The 17,176-nt window shown below is 32.7% G+C and overlaps 1 protein-coding gene across 1 annotated transcript; it reads right to left on the bottom strand.

The window, feature by feature from the left end:
- Nucleotides 1-6,502: 6,502 nt before the first annotated feature.
- Nucleotides 6,503-7,490, bottom strand: LOC129881802 (hydrolase 3-like). The gene has a single exon (XM_055955910.1). It carries the CDS (start codon nt 7,481-7,483, stop codon nt 6,503-6,505), a length of 981 nt encoding a protein of 326 aa, XP_055811885.1. The 5' UTR covers nt 7,484-7,490.
- Between the last annotated feature and the right edge of the window lie 9,686 nt (nt 7,491-17,176).

The following is a 17,176-nucleotide window of genomic DNA, read 5'->3' as shown; positions in this document are numbered from 1 at the left end:
TCTTTAATTGTATAAAAATATTCAACTTTAGAAAATAGACGCCACCTTAACAGATGTACCAATTATGAAAATCATATTTTTTTCTTCTTCTTTTTTCTTTAACATTTTGTTTTTAAGGTATGATTTCCAGAAGGTTGTTGAGGGTTCAAAATAATGACCCAAACTAAGCTACTTTATATAGTGGCGGAGTGAAAAATTCTGACAATAAAAATAAATTAACTTTCATATTTCTCGTTATTTCATTTTTAGTACTTAGTCCAACATCTAGAAAAAAAAATTGGACTTTTTTGGCAAGGTAGATAGTTACTCTAGTCAGTTACCGATGTCGTTTAAGAAAAATGTTATTGTATTGATGATAAATACATCTAAGTGAATACTATTTGATCCGATATGAAGTAAGTATCGGAAAAATACATCCGGAATGACCAAAGAACTTAGAACATTTATTTCCAAATAATGTCTAATTCTGAGATATATATACCATTTAATCATGTTTAATAGCCGTGATCCTATCCCTGTAATCAGCAATATTCACCGGACTAATTAATAAGAGCTAGTATTACGCATCAAAATTTGATGGGGGTGATTTAACTTTGACCGAGCGAACCTATTCTAAATGTGTTGGGATTAGTATTTCGAAAACTCAAAATGTTAAGAGACAGAAGTATAGCTAAAATTTTACGAAGGAAGGACGTTCAAATTTTGAATTATAAATTATTTTCTTATGATTGCGCCAAAAAAAAATGTTAAGCTACATAATATTTAACTAAATTATAGTTTTTAAACAATTTTAATTAAAAAAATACATTTTTATGAAACTTAAACATGATTTTAAGGTTGAATTTTTGATCCATTTAGTTTCAGAATGTTAGGACTAATTTTAAAGCAAAGGTCCATTTAATTTCAAGAGATGATTAGGTCCAACTAGTCCAAGTTTTAAATTAAGAATTGGAAGGTTACAAAATAATAATATAACTCTGTGTAGACGCAGAAAATCAAATTTGAGCGTCTCACGTTCAGGAGATCTATGCACACTCTTGACAAATAAGCTACTATTTTAATCCAATAGATAAAGAAAGGGAAAAAAAAATTAATTCGATAGGTGGAAGAAATACAGTTTTGAATTATTATATATTTTTTTTTAAAAAAAGTTAAATATACTTATGAAGTTGACGCCACCCTTAATCCTTAACAGATCAATTTTGATGCCTTGGCAACAAATAACTAGGAGAACACTTTTTAATAAATAATTACTGATTTTAGCGATATTTTTTTATTTATTATCATTTATAGTAATACATAGCAATATTATGATATATTTATCATGCATTAAAAGTGAATTATGCATGCAATATAACTGTATTATAAGTGTTTTAAAATATATTATGCTTGTTTGGTAAGAAATTGACACAATGTATTATAAGTGTATTAAAGTGTGTGATAAATATATTATTCATGAATAAAACTTGTATTATATGAGTTTTATAATTTATTCTCGCTAATATGTATTAAAATTGTATTATAATTGTATTATAAGTATTCAATGAAAAAAAATATTATTGCTATAAATGATAAAAAAAAATTTAATGTAATACATTTATGTAAATTTTCCATAAATAATTGTATTGTGCGTATAAATCGAGTATTATATTTTAATATGTAACATTATTAAAATAATTGTATTGTTTTGACTTAGTCATGAAAAAAATTCAAGATTGATGATGGTTCCACTCTTATGGCGGCTTTGATGATCATCAAAAATAGGAGGCAAATGCATGTCTTTTGGATGGTGGCAGAAGAAGAACTTGTTTAAAACGTTTTGGCACCAACTTTGTAAGCAATAAGTTACAATATTTTATTGTGGGTTGAAGCCATCAAATTTGTCAGTTATTTTCAGGCTTAAATTATCTCTCCGTCAATGATATAATTATATAACACTGAATTAAATTAAACTGATTATGTAATAGTTATATACATTATCAAAGTAAATATAGGTTAAATCCTTATTTAATTTGATGTTTTTATGGACGCATGCAGTTCCCTATGCAGTAAGTGGGATCAAGCCACCAACATAAATTGTGGTGCAGTGGTGGAATTGCTTCACTCTTAACTGATGGTTTGAGGTATGGGTATGAAAAAAAATTCTATTTGGAACGCCACTCCGAATGATTCCTGCAGTGCGCGATCTGAATTTAGTTGAGGCTCCAATGCGAGGTCCAGACACCAAGTAGGAAATCAAAAATAAAAAGTGGGATCAAGATACATGTATCTGTATGTATCTAGCGTGATTCGTATGTATCTGAAATATCAGATACATGCAAGTGGTGAGCAAGATGAGAGAGAGGTGAGCGATATTTATTATGTATCCAGATACATGCGAATCCACTTGAATACAATGTATATAGAATGTATCTAAATTATGTGGACTCACAAACATATGGTAAGATACGTAATATTGCAAACTAAAGTGTATCTAAATAATTAGCTCCTAAACTAGTGGAATTTATGTAAGTTCTCCATGTATTTATGTAGCTCTTAGCTGCATTAGTTTAAAATGGTTGTGTTCGAAACTCGGATCAGAATTTCATGTGAATCAATAAGTAAAGGTCACATGTTAATTAAATAATTATGTTGTTAATATAAGTGTAATTTTAAACTTGAAAATAACTTCATGATTGTTGTTGGTGGGATGTGGTAGGTATATATCCTGTGAATTAGTTGAGGTGCGAAAAAAATGATCTCGACACTATGATTAATCAAAAAAAAATAATTTAGAGGCAAATTTGATCTAATAGATGGAATTAATGAAGATATTTTTAATGCGTTAAGTATTTTAATCCAATAGATAAAGAAAGGAAAAAAATTAATTCGATAGGTGGAAGAAATACATTTTTGAATTATTATATTTTTCTTTTTAAAAAAAAAGTTAAATATACTTATGAAGTTGACGCCACCCTAAATCCTTAACAGATCAATTTTGATGCCTTGGCAACAAATAACTGGAATAACACTTTTTAATAAATAATTACTGATTTTAGCAATTTTTTTTATTTATTACCATTTATAGTAATACATAGCAATATTATGATATATCTACCATGTATTAAAAGTGAATTATGCATGCAATATAAATACATTATAAGTGTTTTAAAATATATTATGCTTGTTTGGTAAGAAATTGACACAATATATTATAAGTGTATTAAAGTGTGTGATAAATATATTATTCATGAATAAAACTTGTATTATATGAGTTTTATAAATTATTCTCGCTAATATGTATTAAAACTGTATTATAAATATATTATAAGTGTCCAGTAAAAAAAATATTATTGTTATAAATAATAAATATTTTTTTAATATAGTATATTTATGTAAGTTTCCTATATTTAAATGGTACACTTTTGTTACCATTCCAAATTTACGAGCAACTTAGAATTTTCTCTTTCCTTTCTTTAACTTTTCTTTTGAGGTATAATTTGTTGAAAAAATTGTTGTACAATCATGAAAATAACAGGAGTAAAACTAACTTAAATAACAAAATTTAAATAATATAAAATTCAGCAAAAAAGTAGAGAAAAGGAAGAGATTAATTGCAAATCTGTTTTACTCTGTTAAAAAAAATTGAGAATTTATATAAGTGAGAATGATGTTGACACCCAATTTTGATCTTCTACAACGCAAATTAGCTATCAAGTTTCTTTAAATTTCGAACATTTTTGAAATAATTAGCTTTTTATAAAAAATCAAAAATATTTTCATGTTATTCTTAACTATTTTTTATCTTTTTATAAATTTTAGTATATTATACATATTTTTATATAACTATATCTTTGATTACTATTTATGTAGTTATTCAAAAATTATCTCAAAAAGATTTCATTTTTAGCTAAATACAATGTTAGTTAGGTTAGTTTAATTATAGTTTGCATTTTTGAAAATTTTAGTTTTTTCTAAAAAAAAAAACAAAAAAAAAAAAACTCCCACATCAAAAATTGTATGAAAATTTGAAGTTTTTGGAGCCTATATAAAGGCCCATATTCTTATTAATAAGGAGAAGAAGTGAGAGGTTTTTTTAGCTATCCCAAAGTTAAAAATTTTCTTAACTTGGCTAGGAATTTGGACTCTTGTCCCCAGCCAAAAAGTTGTGAAAATTTTTAGCTTTCAATCTATATTTTTCTTCAAGGAAAATAGGAGATTGAAGTCGAAATTTAGGCTAAGAACAGTGTTCTTATAACGTCGAACCCACGAAGGTTTGAGTCTAAATTTTTAATCTTTTTTTTTTGTTTGTTTGTTTGTAGATTGGAGTTCCATCAAGCTCTTAGGTGGTGGTGAGGTTGTCTTCCGCTCATCGTCTTCAGTCTTGTTGCCCGAAAAGAGGTAAAATCTTTTCTCAACTTTATTTTATTTAATTATTTATGTTTTATATTTAGTTGATTCGTAGTCTTTTTTTTAGTTAGCATGTATTAATAATAATTAGATAAATGATATAATATTTTATAGTTAGTATGTGTTAGAATTAATTAGCTATCATTTGTTAGGATTATTTCATGAAAAATCTTAGTTTTGTTCATTATTTTTTTCAAATAGTTTTCTTTGACAATATAGATTTTCATGTTTTTAATTTCTTCTTTTAACATGATTTAGATAACAAAAATATGCTTAAAGTTATTATTCAATTAGAACTTTCATGGCCTAATTGATTTAATTCTTTCTTTAAAATTTGAGCTAGTATAGCGTATACATTAAATCCGTATTCTTTAGTTACTTGAATATATTTCTTCTTTCCTTTCTTTTATCCACATATATGCATGTTGTTAGTCACTTCTAGGATGCTTATCCATTTGATAATTAAAATATCAATATATGTTCCTTGGTTTAGCTTAAAATAAGTAAATGCTTATGTAATTTTATTTTGGTGCATGTGATATAAATTCGAGTCCATCTTTGGACCCCATCGTTGCATATCGTTGAATTTTGAGTCTCCCATCATCTTGTTTGAATTGCTGGAAAGTTGATAAATGGAAAAGAGGTAATATTCATGATTTATATATTGATATTGGGCTGTATACACGGAATATATGTAGAAAACAGTGTTGTATACACTGATATACAGTATCTTTTTCCGATATAACAAATGAGATGGCTGAATAAACAAGAATACTCTAATGTATAAAATCATCTTTTAATGTCAATAAATGAAAAAAATAATGACAATAAAGAGAGAAGATTATAATCGGTTAAAAATGGATCAAATTAAAAGAAACGTTAGGCAAATGCCGAATTTGTCATAATGAATACCTTTAAGGCAATTCAATTTTGCAGCAACTGTATGCTGAAATATTAATGCAAACATTAAAAATAATAGTAATTCTTTTAAAATATTTAAATAATTATTTTTCCAACATAATTTCTAGAAGTTTTTGAAATATCAGACATTAGATATTTCAACCCTTCCATTTTCTCGTTGTTCGATCACCTACTATTGGGAGGATAATGACAGATATTTTATAAATCATATATCTATAAGCCGATCCGTTTATTTTGGATGAATTTTAAATAATGACAATAGATAATTTTACTCAATCAACTTGTTTAAAAAGAAATAAAAGAAATTTGTTTGATTATGATCTACGTCATATATTTAATCAGCGTAACATAGCGAATGCAACAAGTTGGTTGCCTAATTAATTAGCTGTTAAAAGTCTTACATGGTGAGAAGTCATAATTAAAGTTTCCGTTAATAATTTTATATCAGTTTATATGATGCATTTTTTTAAAATTTATCCTAAAAAGAAAGATTTTTTTCTATATCTAAAAACAAAAATAATTTCATTTTTAAATTTGTTATTTTATTTTATAAATGATTTATATATTTGTACTTAGTAAAAATCATGATTTTTAAAAATCTTTTTCTTAAACCTCATATTCACCAGTTTAAATTGGAACGAAAGGAGTACTAAATAAGTAAATGTAACCATTATTCTCTTCACATTTATTTTCCTCCCTCCATATTCAACCTCTTACATTCTAGAAGAGGTTAACAAGTCAACCAAATCCCATTATCTAAATCTTTCTCCCAAATTTCTATACCCAAATCAACTTTCTTACAATTCCCCATCTTCTAATTCTCTCTACACTAATTATTCCATGGCTAATTCCAGTGACAATAACAATACTGAGATTGTCACTCAAATCGATTGTTGGTATAGAATCTACAAAGACTCACGAATCGAACGTTTATATGACGCACTTGGCTTAGCTTACGTACCCCCATCACTTGAAGATCCAACCACTGGTGTATCCTCCAAAGATGTCACAATTTCACCACATGTTTCTGCTAGACTCTACCTCCCAAAAAACACCATCAATTCTACCCAAAAACTTCCCATTTTAGTCTATTACCACGGTGGTGCACTAGTTCTTGGATCTGCTTTTTTTAACGCATACCATCATTACATTCAATTCTCCATGCTCGCATATAGCGAATTTGTATTATTGATCACTTGCAATGAACGAAATTATTATAAAACTTCATCATAGGTTTAGCTTCCTCGGATTCAGGTTTATATGTCAGAAACACATGTCCATCGTCAACTTCAAGATACACCAATTCTCCGTCCCATCCACTCTCCTTCACACCGTCAACAAAACGAACCCCAATTTCTAAAGGAATTATATCATCTTTTTTTCCCATACACACCAAAATCCTCGAACAACCTAGCCCCGATAAAGATGGAGCCTTTTCAGAAAGTGGGTTAATCAATGGACTATCAAGTGGGGATAATAACCCAGATTCTAGTGGTGGACAAATATAGCCCCAAATCTTGTTAGCCAAACCTTCTTTATCAATTTCTACATTTGGGAACAAGAAATAAGGATAAGCAAAAATTGATCCAGTAATTTTCATATCATTATTCAAGGTATCTTTGCCGGCCCTCATAGTCATGTGGTGCACTAAATTGCCACCAGCACTGTCTCCGGCTACAAACACTTTACTAAAATCACAAAAATTCGTTAACCACGAGTCTTTATTGTTACTACCAGACGAATTTTTATCAGCATGTGAAGCGATCCATTGAAGTCCAGTCCAACAATCTTCATAAATCACTGTTACATCAACTTCTGGGGCTAATCGATACTCTACGGAAACAACAACGACATTTAGCTCAGAAGCTAAAGAGTTGACGTAATTGTGATTCCAATAGAAGATGGCCGATTCCATGACAAGTCCGCCCCCGTGGTAGTATACTAACACGGGGACTTTTTGGGGATCGGAAATGTTTTCAGGAAGATAGAGTCTGGCAGAGACGTGGTGTGAGATAGTGACGTCTTTAGAAAAGACGCCGTTTGATGGGTGTTGTGGCGATGGTGGAACGTAGAAAGAACCGTGTACATCGTAGAAACGCTCAACGCGACCTCTTTTGTAAAGTCGGTAAAAGGAATCTACTTCTGCAATTATCTCATTGTCATCGGAAGCCATGGTGTTAATGAAAATATGAGGATGGTGTTATGTTTAGTATGAATACTATCACAATTATGTTGCCTTAGATATAGGATTAACTATCTATCTAGGTGGCTCTTTTTAGTAAAGGAATCTTCTTGGTCAAATTTTAAATGAAAAATAAATGATGATCCAAATGGACGGCCTTGAAAATTTAAAACAATGAGAATTTTGATGGGAAAGCACGTTGAAGACAAAAAATGATTACAACTTGATAGCGAAAGACCGAACAATATGTAAAGACTAAATTTTTACAAGAATGAACATGATGTAAGAACAACATTTTGACAACAATGAAATAAAAAGAATGAATATATATGATGCAAACTTTTGTCTTTCCTTAATTTACTGTCCATCTCATCAACAGTTCTTCCATGTTTTCTCAATTTTCAATCTTTCTATACGTGAAATACTGTCCATTATGATAAGCACACTATCTTCACTTATGGAAATTATATCTCCTCCACTTTCACTATTGCTGTCCAACAATCTCCGTGAAGATTTCTGAAGTTCAGGTTTAGCATTTTAATTTGGCTGGTGTAGAGTTTTTCTCAGCCCAGGGTAAGGTGACTCAAAGGCTAAGACTAGTAACCCTTTGCTTTAGGATCTCAAATTCCGAGGACTTTGAAATATTTTAATAATGAATTTTATGATTATTTTTTTTCAATAGTACTAAAGATTGTAAAACAAAAAAAGAAGTACAAAATCTATCCAAACAGGGAAAGAAAGAAAATCTATTTACTTTTTAACAAAAATATTTTAGAATTTTGAATGAAACTACTCAAATCTTGTTTTTACAATAACATCCAAAATAATATATTGAAAATACATGGCTAACATCTTATTAATTTGAATTAATCTATACTTTTATAAATAATAATCTATAGTATATTAAAAGCATCAAGACCTTAGAAATATTGATTGAACTTTTTGCGTTTCATTAAAAGACCCTTCTTTAGACAATATATATGGCTACATCATATGTCAACATGAATGATTTGGTAGTCGATGTTTATCCATTATTCAGAATCTATAAGGATGATCGAGTTAAGTGTTTTGATGAAAAAATTGCTTTTTGTTGCCCCATCTCTTGATGATACTTCAGTTCTTATAAGTAGGGCTGTACAGAGCAAATCGATAAACTGCAACAAACCGACAAATCGAACCAAATCGAAAAAAAACCCGACTAGTGGTTTGGTTTGACTTGGTTTGGTGTTTGGAAAAAAAACCCGACCATTATAGGGTTGATTTGATTTTAACTAAAAAAAGTCAAACCGAACCCAAACCGACCCGATTATAGATATACTACTTTTAAATTATGTTATACATAAAAATATTTATTAAAATATAATTTATAAATATATTTTTAAAATTTTTCATAATTTGTTTTTCTTTCTTACATTTAGATTTGGACTTGAGAAGTCCATCTAAATAATATACAAAAACGCCCATCTTATAAAGTTAAAACTTCAAATAGTGTTTTGTCTCCATCTTATATGTTGATATTTTGTACTAGAACTCTTTTTAAGATGCACTGCTCTGTGCTTTTTATTAGACTCTATGAAAAATCCGAGAAACCCGAAAAAACCTGAAAAATTCAAAAAAAACCAAAAAAACCGAGAAAAATTGATATCGAAAAATCAGACTTTTATTGGTTTGGTTTGGTTTATAGATTTAATAACCCGACACAAATGGTTTGGTTTGGTTTGTAAAGAATCCGAACCAACCCGGTCCATGTACACCTCTACTTATAAGTATATAGTTTTTTGTTCACAATTTAAGATGGAAATTGGACAAGCCATCGACATGATTGTAGAACAAGATTATATATAATTTATCTTGATTATGGAAACAATATAGTTCCAACTTTTTGTATCAATGCATTTTATATATATTGAACGGGACCAAGTAGAGATAGTTATTTTTATGTGTTGTCTATTATTCAGGTAAGTAGTATGATTCTGATATATACTTGTGTTGTGCATATGTTTTCCAACATGTTTAACAAACCACGATGATTTTGATAAATTGTTTATAGTTAGGGACAGTGCTGGTGGCAATATAGTTTACAATATAGCTATGATAGCGGGAATAGAAGGTGGAATTAATAAAAATGTCAAATTTGTGGTTCGATTCTTGCGTTCCCTTGTCGATCCCAATTGAGAATATTGAACAAGTTGTATCGTATATGATTTGGATGGCGATTGCTCCCACATCGGAAGCTGATATTAATAGTCCGGAAGATTAATCCACTTTTTGAGAAGGCTACTTGTTTGTCTCAATTTGGATGCTCAAAATTATTATTGGTGTATTGCAAAGAAAGATGAGTATATGCCAAAAGAAATTGGAATTCAATTCGTTAAGGGGTTAAAAGAAAAGTGGTTGGAAAAGGGATTTGGAGTTCATTGAAGTTGAAGATGAATTGATTAAACGTTTTGCTTCTTTCATTCAACACAAAGTGATCGCATATTTGGTCAGAGCTATAGCTCCTAGTATTACCATTTAATAATCCGTTGCTTTGGAATTATCTTAGATTTTATTTAGAGCATTTAATAAGTATTTCCTCCATTTAACCTTGTTTGTCTTATCTATATTTATATCAATCTATCTATATCTATCTATATTTATCTATATCTATATCTATTTATATCTATATTTAACTATATTATTATAAAAGCATGAATATAAATGTTGATTGACCAAAATATTCACTAAAAGTTGATTTACTTATTTACCCTTTTGAGTTTAAATTTCCTCCATCTAAGAAATTACTAATAGGTATAAATGTAATTTTGTACTAGGACTAAACAAAACATATTTCTATTAAGACTAATTTTATTACAGGATACATACTATCCTCTTAATACTAGGAGCTTAACATTAAATCTATTTCAAATAAACTATGAGTAGGGAATTTCTACACATTTTATAATATTGATTGACCAAAATATCCATTAAATATTGAATAATTTTTATATCCTTAATGAGTAAATATTTTATAGTAATAACTTTAATTAATTTCAAAGACTTACATATTTGGATGATAATTAAATAACAATTATTTTAAAAAAATAGTAAATGATAATTTTGTCTATCGTAGAAAAATAATAAATAGTAATTTTATCTTAGAATCTTTCAATAAAGGGCAAAATGTTTAATCAAGAATTCAATGAGATACAACCTCTCGTCACTAATCTTTTTTTCTAAATTCAAGATGATTCGAGACCCAACTCCTGAATCCCACATCGGATCTCAATTTGAGTGTTGGATCCCGAGTTAGAAATCGAGGTAAGATTTCGAGTGGGGTGTCAGGGTTGGGTCCCAAGTTAGGTGTCAGGGTAGGGTTTATGTCGGGTGTCGGAGTTGGATTTCAAATCGAAAGTCAAAGTCGTGTCCCAGGTCAATTATTGATGTGGGTCCGTAATCGATTATCGAGATCGAATACTGGTTTAAAAGTCAGATCTCGTGGTCGGGTCCTGAATAAAAAGTCGGGTCCCAAATCAAAAGTTAGAGTCAGATCCTAGGCCTGAAGTTGGGATTGAATCCTAGATCAAAAGTCAGGATCAGGTGTCGAACCTACTCAAGAGTCGAAAGTTGAGGTTGGGTATCGTGTCTCTTTTCAAGATAGGGTGAGGTCAGATTCCGATTTGAAAATCGGGTGCAGAGTCAAATCTCAAGTCGAAAGTTGGGTTCCGATCTAGGATTCGGATCAGGCCCTAGGTCGGGAGTTAGTGGCGGAAGTCAGGTGTCAGATCAGTGTTAGGTGTCAGGTGTCGAGGTCGAATATCGAGCTTGAGTTTCGAATCGGGTTCAGGGTCTAATGTCGGATAGAATCTTGGGTTAGAAGTTGCGTCTCGTATTGAGTCTTGGGACAAGTGTTGGATCGGGTCCTGGGTCTTGAGTAGGGATTGAGTCTTGGTTTGAAAGTTGAGTCCCAATTCAATTGTCAGGTGCGGAATGGGACTCTGAATTAGTCATTAGGGTTCGTTTTTGTATGATTATTGATAGGGAGTAATGTGAAAAGCACGTTCATAGACACTAGTTATTATAAAAGCACGAATATAAATGTTGGTTGACCAAAATATCCACTAAAAGTTGATTTACTTATTTTCTCTTTTAAGTTAAAAAAATTTCCATCAAAAAAAATTACTAATGGGCATAAATCTAATTTTTACTATGACTAAACAAAACATATTTCTATTAAGACTAAGTTTATTGTACGATACATATTATCCTATTAATACTAAGAGCTTAAGATTAAATCTATTTCAAGTAAACTATGAGTAGGGAATTTTTATACGTTTAATAATATTGGTCGACCAAAATATCCATTAAATATTGAACGAATTTTATATCCTTAAGGAGTAATTATTTAATAGTTATAATTTTAATTAATTTTAAAGTCCTACATATTTGCAGAATAATTAAATAACAATTATTTAAAGAAAATAGTAAATGACAATTTTGTATATTGTAGAAAAATAGTAAATGATAATTTTATCTATTATAAAGTCTTTCAATAAAGGCAATGTTCAATCAACAATATAATTCAATGAGATATAGGTTTTCGTCATTAACCTTTTCTCCTAAATTCAAGATGATTTGAGACCCGACTGCTGGATCCCGAGTCAAATCAGGGTCGAATCTCAATTTGAGTATCGGATCCCGAGTCTGTAATGACCCTCAAGGTCATTTTTGGAATTTTTGTAAAATGACCATTTTACCCCTCCCTTTAGATGCCCCGAGTCATTTCTAATTGTTACCGGGTGTTGATTTTTAGAAAATCCTTTGAAAAGTTAAGTCCTTGGAAATTTTGAGTTTCATAAGCTTTAAGTGTTAAAAAGTGGTATTTGGGGTCAATTAGAGCTACGGGTCTCAGAATGGAATTCCGTCGATTCCAGCAGCTCCGAAATGTCGAAATAGGCTTAGGAGACTTTACGGAATCAATTTTGGAGCTGTAACGAAGATTTGAGGCCTTGAGTTGAGAATTTGAAGAACTTTAAGGCAAGGTTTGACTTTGGTCAACTTTTGGAGTTTCGATACTCGGAATGGAATTCCGACAACTCCGTTGGATTCAGGAGATGGTTTTTGGTCTAGAAGAAGTGTTGGTTGAATTTTTAGAGGTCCCGAGTCCATTTTGGTATTTTAAAGGCCTAAGTTAGTTTAGTTGCGACTTTTTGAGTTTTGGGCTAACGAAATCTCGAATTCAAATTCTGATGGTTCCATCAGCTCCGGAATGACCAAATTAGGCTAGTAGCACTGTTGGAATAACTATCGAGTCAATCGATACGAGTTTGGGGCTATTTGACGCTTTTGACTTTGAAATTTAGCCTATAGTTGACTTTGGTCAACATTCTTGGAAAATGCGCTCGAATAAAAATTCTGACAGCGCGGTTAGTTCCGGAATGTTGATTTTGGTCTAGAACAACCCTTCGTTCGCTTTTTGAGGCTTCCGGACTAATATCGAGGCCCGCTGTGAAATATGACTTAAAATGACTCTTGGATGTGAGACCCACTTTTTATTATAATAACCTCGTATGAGAATTCTGAATGCGCCATTGAGTCCGAAATATCGAATTTAGTAGGGTAGCATATCTGGTTTATTTTTATCGGATTCCGAACGAATTCCGAGGGTCCATTCGGAGACTTTAAATAATGGAAAACCAGAAAAATCTGGTGCAATAGTGCAGATTTTGCACCAGATTTTCAGATTTTTCTTCTCAACTTTGAACCCTCATTTCTTGAGTTCTAGAGCTCCAAATTGGGTGATTCAAAAGGCAAAATTATGAGATTTTTCGTGGAGAACGCATTGGAGAGATTGAAAACTGATTTGGAGCATTCGATTCAGGTAAAAATCGTGATTTTATTTGCAGCAGTATCCATTTTCGGAATGGATTTTTGAAGAACTTTGACAAGTTATTTCTTGACCAATATAAATCCGATTTGGGTGAATCCAGAGTCTATCTTGCGTGGAAATTTAAGGAGAACATCATGGAAGTTTCAGAATCTGTTTTTGGCACGTCGTTTGAGGTAATAAATTGATTTTTAGCTGCAGATTTAGTGATTTTCGGAATGAAATTTTATTGAATTTTGAAAGAGTGTATCTTGGTCAATATAACTTCGTTTTGAGTGATTCTTGAGGCTAGATTGTGGGGTTTTTCACAAGGATCATCATAGTGCAATTTGTTTGGGTTGAAAGAGTCTCGTATTTCCAGAATCTACTGATTTCGATGCTGCCATTTTTGGTCCTTTAGTCCGAATTTATGAGTTTTGGTTGTTTGATCGTCTTGCGTAATTTCCCACCCCGAATTGTATTATAAATCTGATTTTTGAGCTTGGGGTGACGTTTAGAACCTGTTTTGGGGGTCAAATCCGGAATTTCATATGTGGGCCCCACAATTCCCGTTTTTAACCCAAAAATTGGTCCATCTCCAAAAATTATGAAATTAGTGTCTAAATGACCGTATCGATGTTGTGGTTCTATTTTGGACAGCTTGGTAGCGTTCCGAGACCGTTCGAAAGGAAAAAGCTCCAGCACAGTGATTTGGAGCCCGCGTGTTTGGCCTACAGGTAGGCTACGGTTTACCTTTCATTAGATTGAGTTGGAATGTGTGAAAGCATGTTGAAATAGTTGGGATTTTGATTGGGTAGTTTAATTGTATATCTCAGGTGTTAGAAATCATGTTTTAGGCTTGTTATCAGGTTTTTCAGGTATTTAGAAGCATGTGTATCTTATCGTTATTTGTTAGTATTATAAGGAGAGTTGAATGAGCATGTTGTTGATACTGTGGAGTATGTTGGCCTTAGTATAGGTGTTAGAAATCATGTTTTAGGCTTTAAATCAGGTTTTTCAGGTATTTAGAAGCATGTGTATCTTATCGTTATTTGTTAGTATTATAAGGAGAGTTGAATGAGCATGTTGTTGATACTGTGGAGTATGTTGGCCTTAGTATAGGTGTTAGAAATCATGTTTTAGGCTTTAAATCAGGTTTTTCAGGTATTTAGAAGCATGTGTATCTTATCGTTATTTGTTAGTATTATAAGGAGAGTTGAATGAGCATGTTGTTGATACTGTGGAGTATGTTGGCCTTAGTTTAGGATGTAAACTTGCTTTATATGCACGGCGTCGCTCCGGTGGACTTAGATCCCTGTAGAATGGTGTAGCGGGCTAGTGCCTAGTAGTTGGCCTTAGCTAGGCGATACCCTTGCTCTTAATAACACTCCCACCCATAACTCGGTATAGTCATAACTTTTGAGATGCGTTGGCAATACTAGAATTCGTGATCGTTTGGCTTTGGCTCCGGTTCAAGTTTTGGCGGCATATCAGTTGACTCATTAGGGAGGAAATTCTCCGTACTGTTGTTGATTAGTTGGAAAGGATATATTCGAAACCATGGGATAAATTATCTATGAGCATCCGGGTATCCAGTTCTGGCCTCTATTCTGGATTATCTATGAGCATCCGGGTACCCAGTCCCGGCCTCCGTTCTAAATTATCGGGGAGCATCCGGGTACTCAGTCCCGGCCTCCGCTGACTTGCTAGTATGACAAGCATCCGAGTATCTAGTTCTGGCCTCGATCATACCGATGTATTACGGCGAGCATCCGGGTATACAGTCCCGGCCTCGACCGCACCGATGTATTACGGCGAGCATCCGGGTATCCAGTCCCGCACTTATGTATTATGGCAAGCATTCGGGTACCCAGTCCTGGCTTTGGCCACTTTGAATATTCGGGCGAGCATCTGGGTCCCAGTCCCGGCCTCGACCCCTAAGTCACCCCTAGATCGATTGACTCTTGGAGATTCTGGGTTTTGGAAATGATACAGTACTTCAGTTCCTGACATCGCATATTCTTGGTTCCTAGCCTTGGTAGTTGTAGCTATTCTGTGTACTCGGCGAACTTATGGGGATTCGTTCGGGTTTTTATTTAACTTGCGTACGAGTGTCCCGGCTGGGCTTATGGGGGCCCAGTTGGGTATAGTTAGCTGTAGCTCTCGTAGATAGTACTCTTTTCACTTTAGATGCTTATGTTGATTCCTATTTAGGCTTATTCCTCTTTTTCATATTGTTTTCACCTTTTCTGCTCAGTCGGCCTATGATGCCTACTGGGTACCTGTTGTCTTGGTACTCATACTACACTCTGCATCTACTTTTGTGATGCAGGACCAAGCACCAGCTACTGTCACGAATAGATCGAGCTTGTTGCAGTCAGATTCGGAGACTAGGGTGATAACTTGGCATTTTTGGATCACTTCTGTCTCCTTCAGAATGGATGGCCCGTCTTTTGCCTTTTGAGACTAGCCAGTTGTTGTATATATGTTCGGTCCACTTTCGGGACTTGTACTCGTATTTTATTTTGTAGCAGCTCTGTACTTATGACTTCCAGGTTCTGGGAGGGATCTTTAGTTGTTTAAAACATGTTTTGGTTTACTTCCGCTTATTCATTCTGTTTACTTTTATAATCCAATGCTCTTATATAGTTTTTGCCTTCAAACACATTACTTGAAGTTCCGGGTTGACGGATTGGCTTACCTACTAGAGGGTTATAGTAGGTGTCATCATGACCTACGAAATTGGGTCGTGACAGAGTCAAAAATTGATGTAAGATTCAGGGGTGTTAGGATTGTGTCCCAAGTTAGCTGTTAGGGTGGGGTTTTGTGTCGAGAGTCGGAGTTAGGTTTCAGATCGCGAGTCGAGGTCGGATTCTAGGTCAAGTATCGGAATGGGTCCTTAATCGATCATCGGGGTCGAGTGTAGGGATCATATCCTGGTTCAAAAGTCATATCTCGTGGAATGGTCCTAATTCAGAAAGTGGGTCCCAAATCAAAAGTTGGAGTCGGGTCCTATGTCGAAAGTTGGGATCAGGTCCTTGGTTAGATCCCGATTTGCAAGTCAGATCCAGGTTCTGATGTGGGGGTCATTCCCGTGTCGGATGTTAGGGTCGGGTAGGGTCAGATCCTGATTTGAAAGTCAGATGTAGGATCGAATCTCAAGTTGGAAGTCAGGTCCCGATCCGAAATTCAGATTGTGTCTAAGGTATGGAGTTGGTATCGAAAGTGCGGTCCCGAATCAGTTTCATTTGTCAGGTGTCGAGGTCGAATTTCTAGTTGGGTCCAAAGTCGAATATTGAGATCGGATCTCGAGTCAGAAGTTGGGTCTCGATTCGAGCCTTGGAATAAGTGTTGGATTGAAAAATGGGTCGAGAGTCAGGGTCAAGTCTTGATTTGGAAGTAGAGTCCTGATTCAGGTGTTGTGTGTCGAGGTCGGATGTCGGGGTCGAGTGCCTAGTCGGGTGTCTAGATGAGACTTTGAATTAGTCATCAGAGTTTTTTCTTATATGATAATTGATAGGGAGTAACGTGCAAAGCACGTTGATAGATACTAGTACTATATTAAAAGTGTGAATGTATTTAATAATGTTGTTTGAATTTTTTGCCTTTTATTAAAAGACTCTAGTTTAGACAAAATCGTCTTTTCACATTTTTTTCTAAAATTTATATTTTAAAATTAAAGAGTCCTAAAATATATGATAAGAGATACTATGTGAATTAATAATTAGGGAGTCCTAAAATATATGGTAAGAGAAAAATATTTTTTTAAAAATTAATGAATCCTTAATTTATTGTAATAAGTAATTCTATGTTTTCTCAATTAAAAAATAATAATTAAA

Source organism: Solanum dulcamara, chromosome 3 (genome assembly GCF_947179165.1).
Source record: "Solanum dulcamara chromosome 3, daSolDulc1.2, whole genome shotgun sequence".
NCBI lineage: Eukaryota > Viridiplantae > Streptophyta > Magnoliopsida > Solanales > Solanaceae > Solanum > Solanum dulcamara.
This window is presented reverse-complemented; position numbering and strand designations above follow the sequence as displayed.

Coding starts and splice junctions, on each gene's coding strand:
- LOC129881802 (XM_055955910.1), bottom strand. CDS start 7,483: ATGGCTTCCGATGACAATGAGATAATTGCAGAAGTAGATTCCTTTTAC.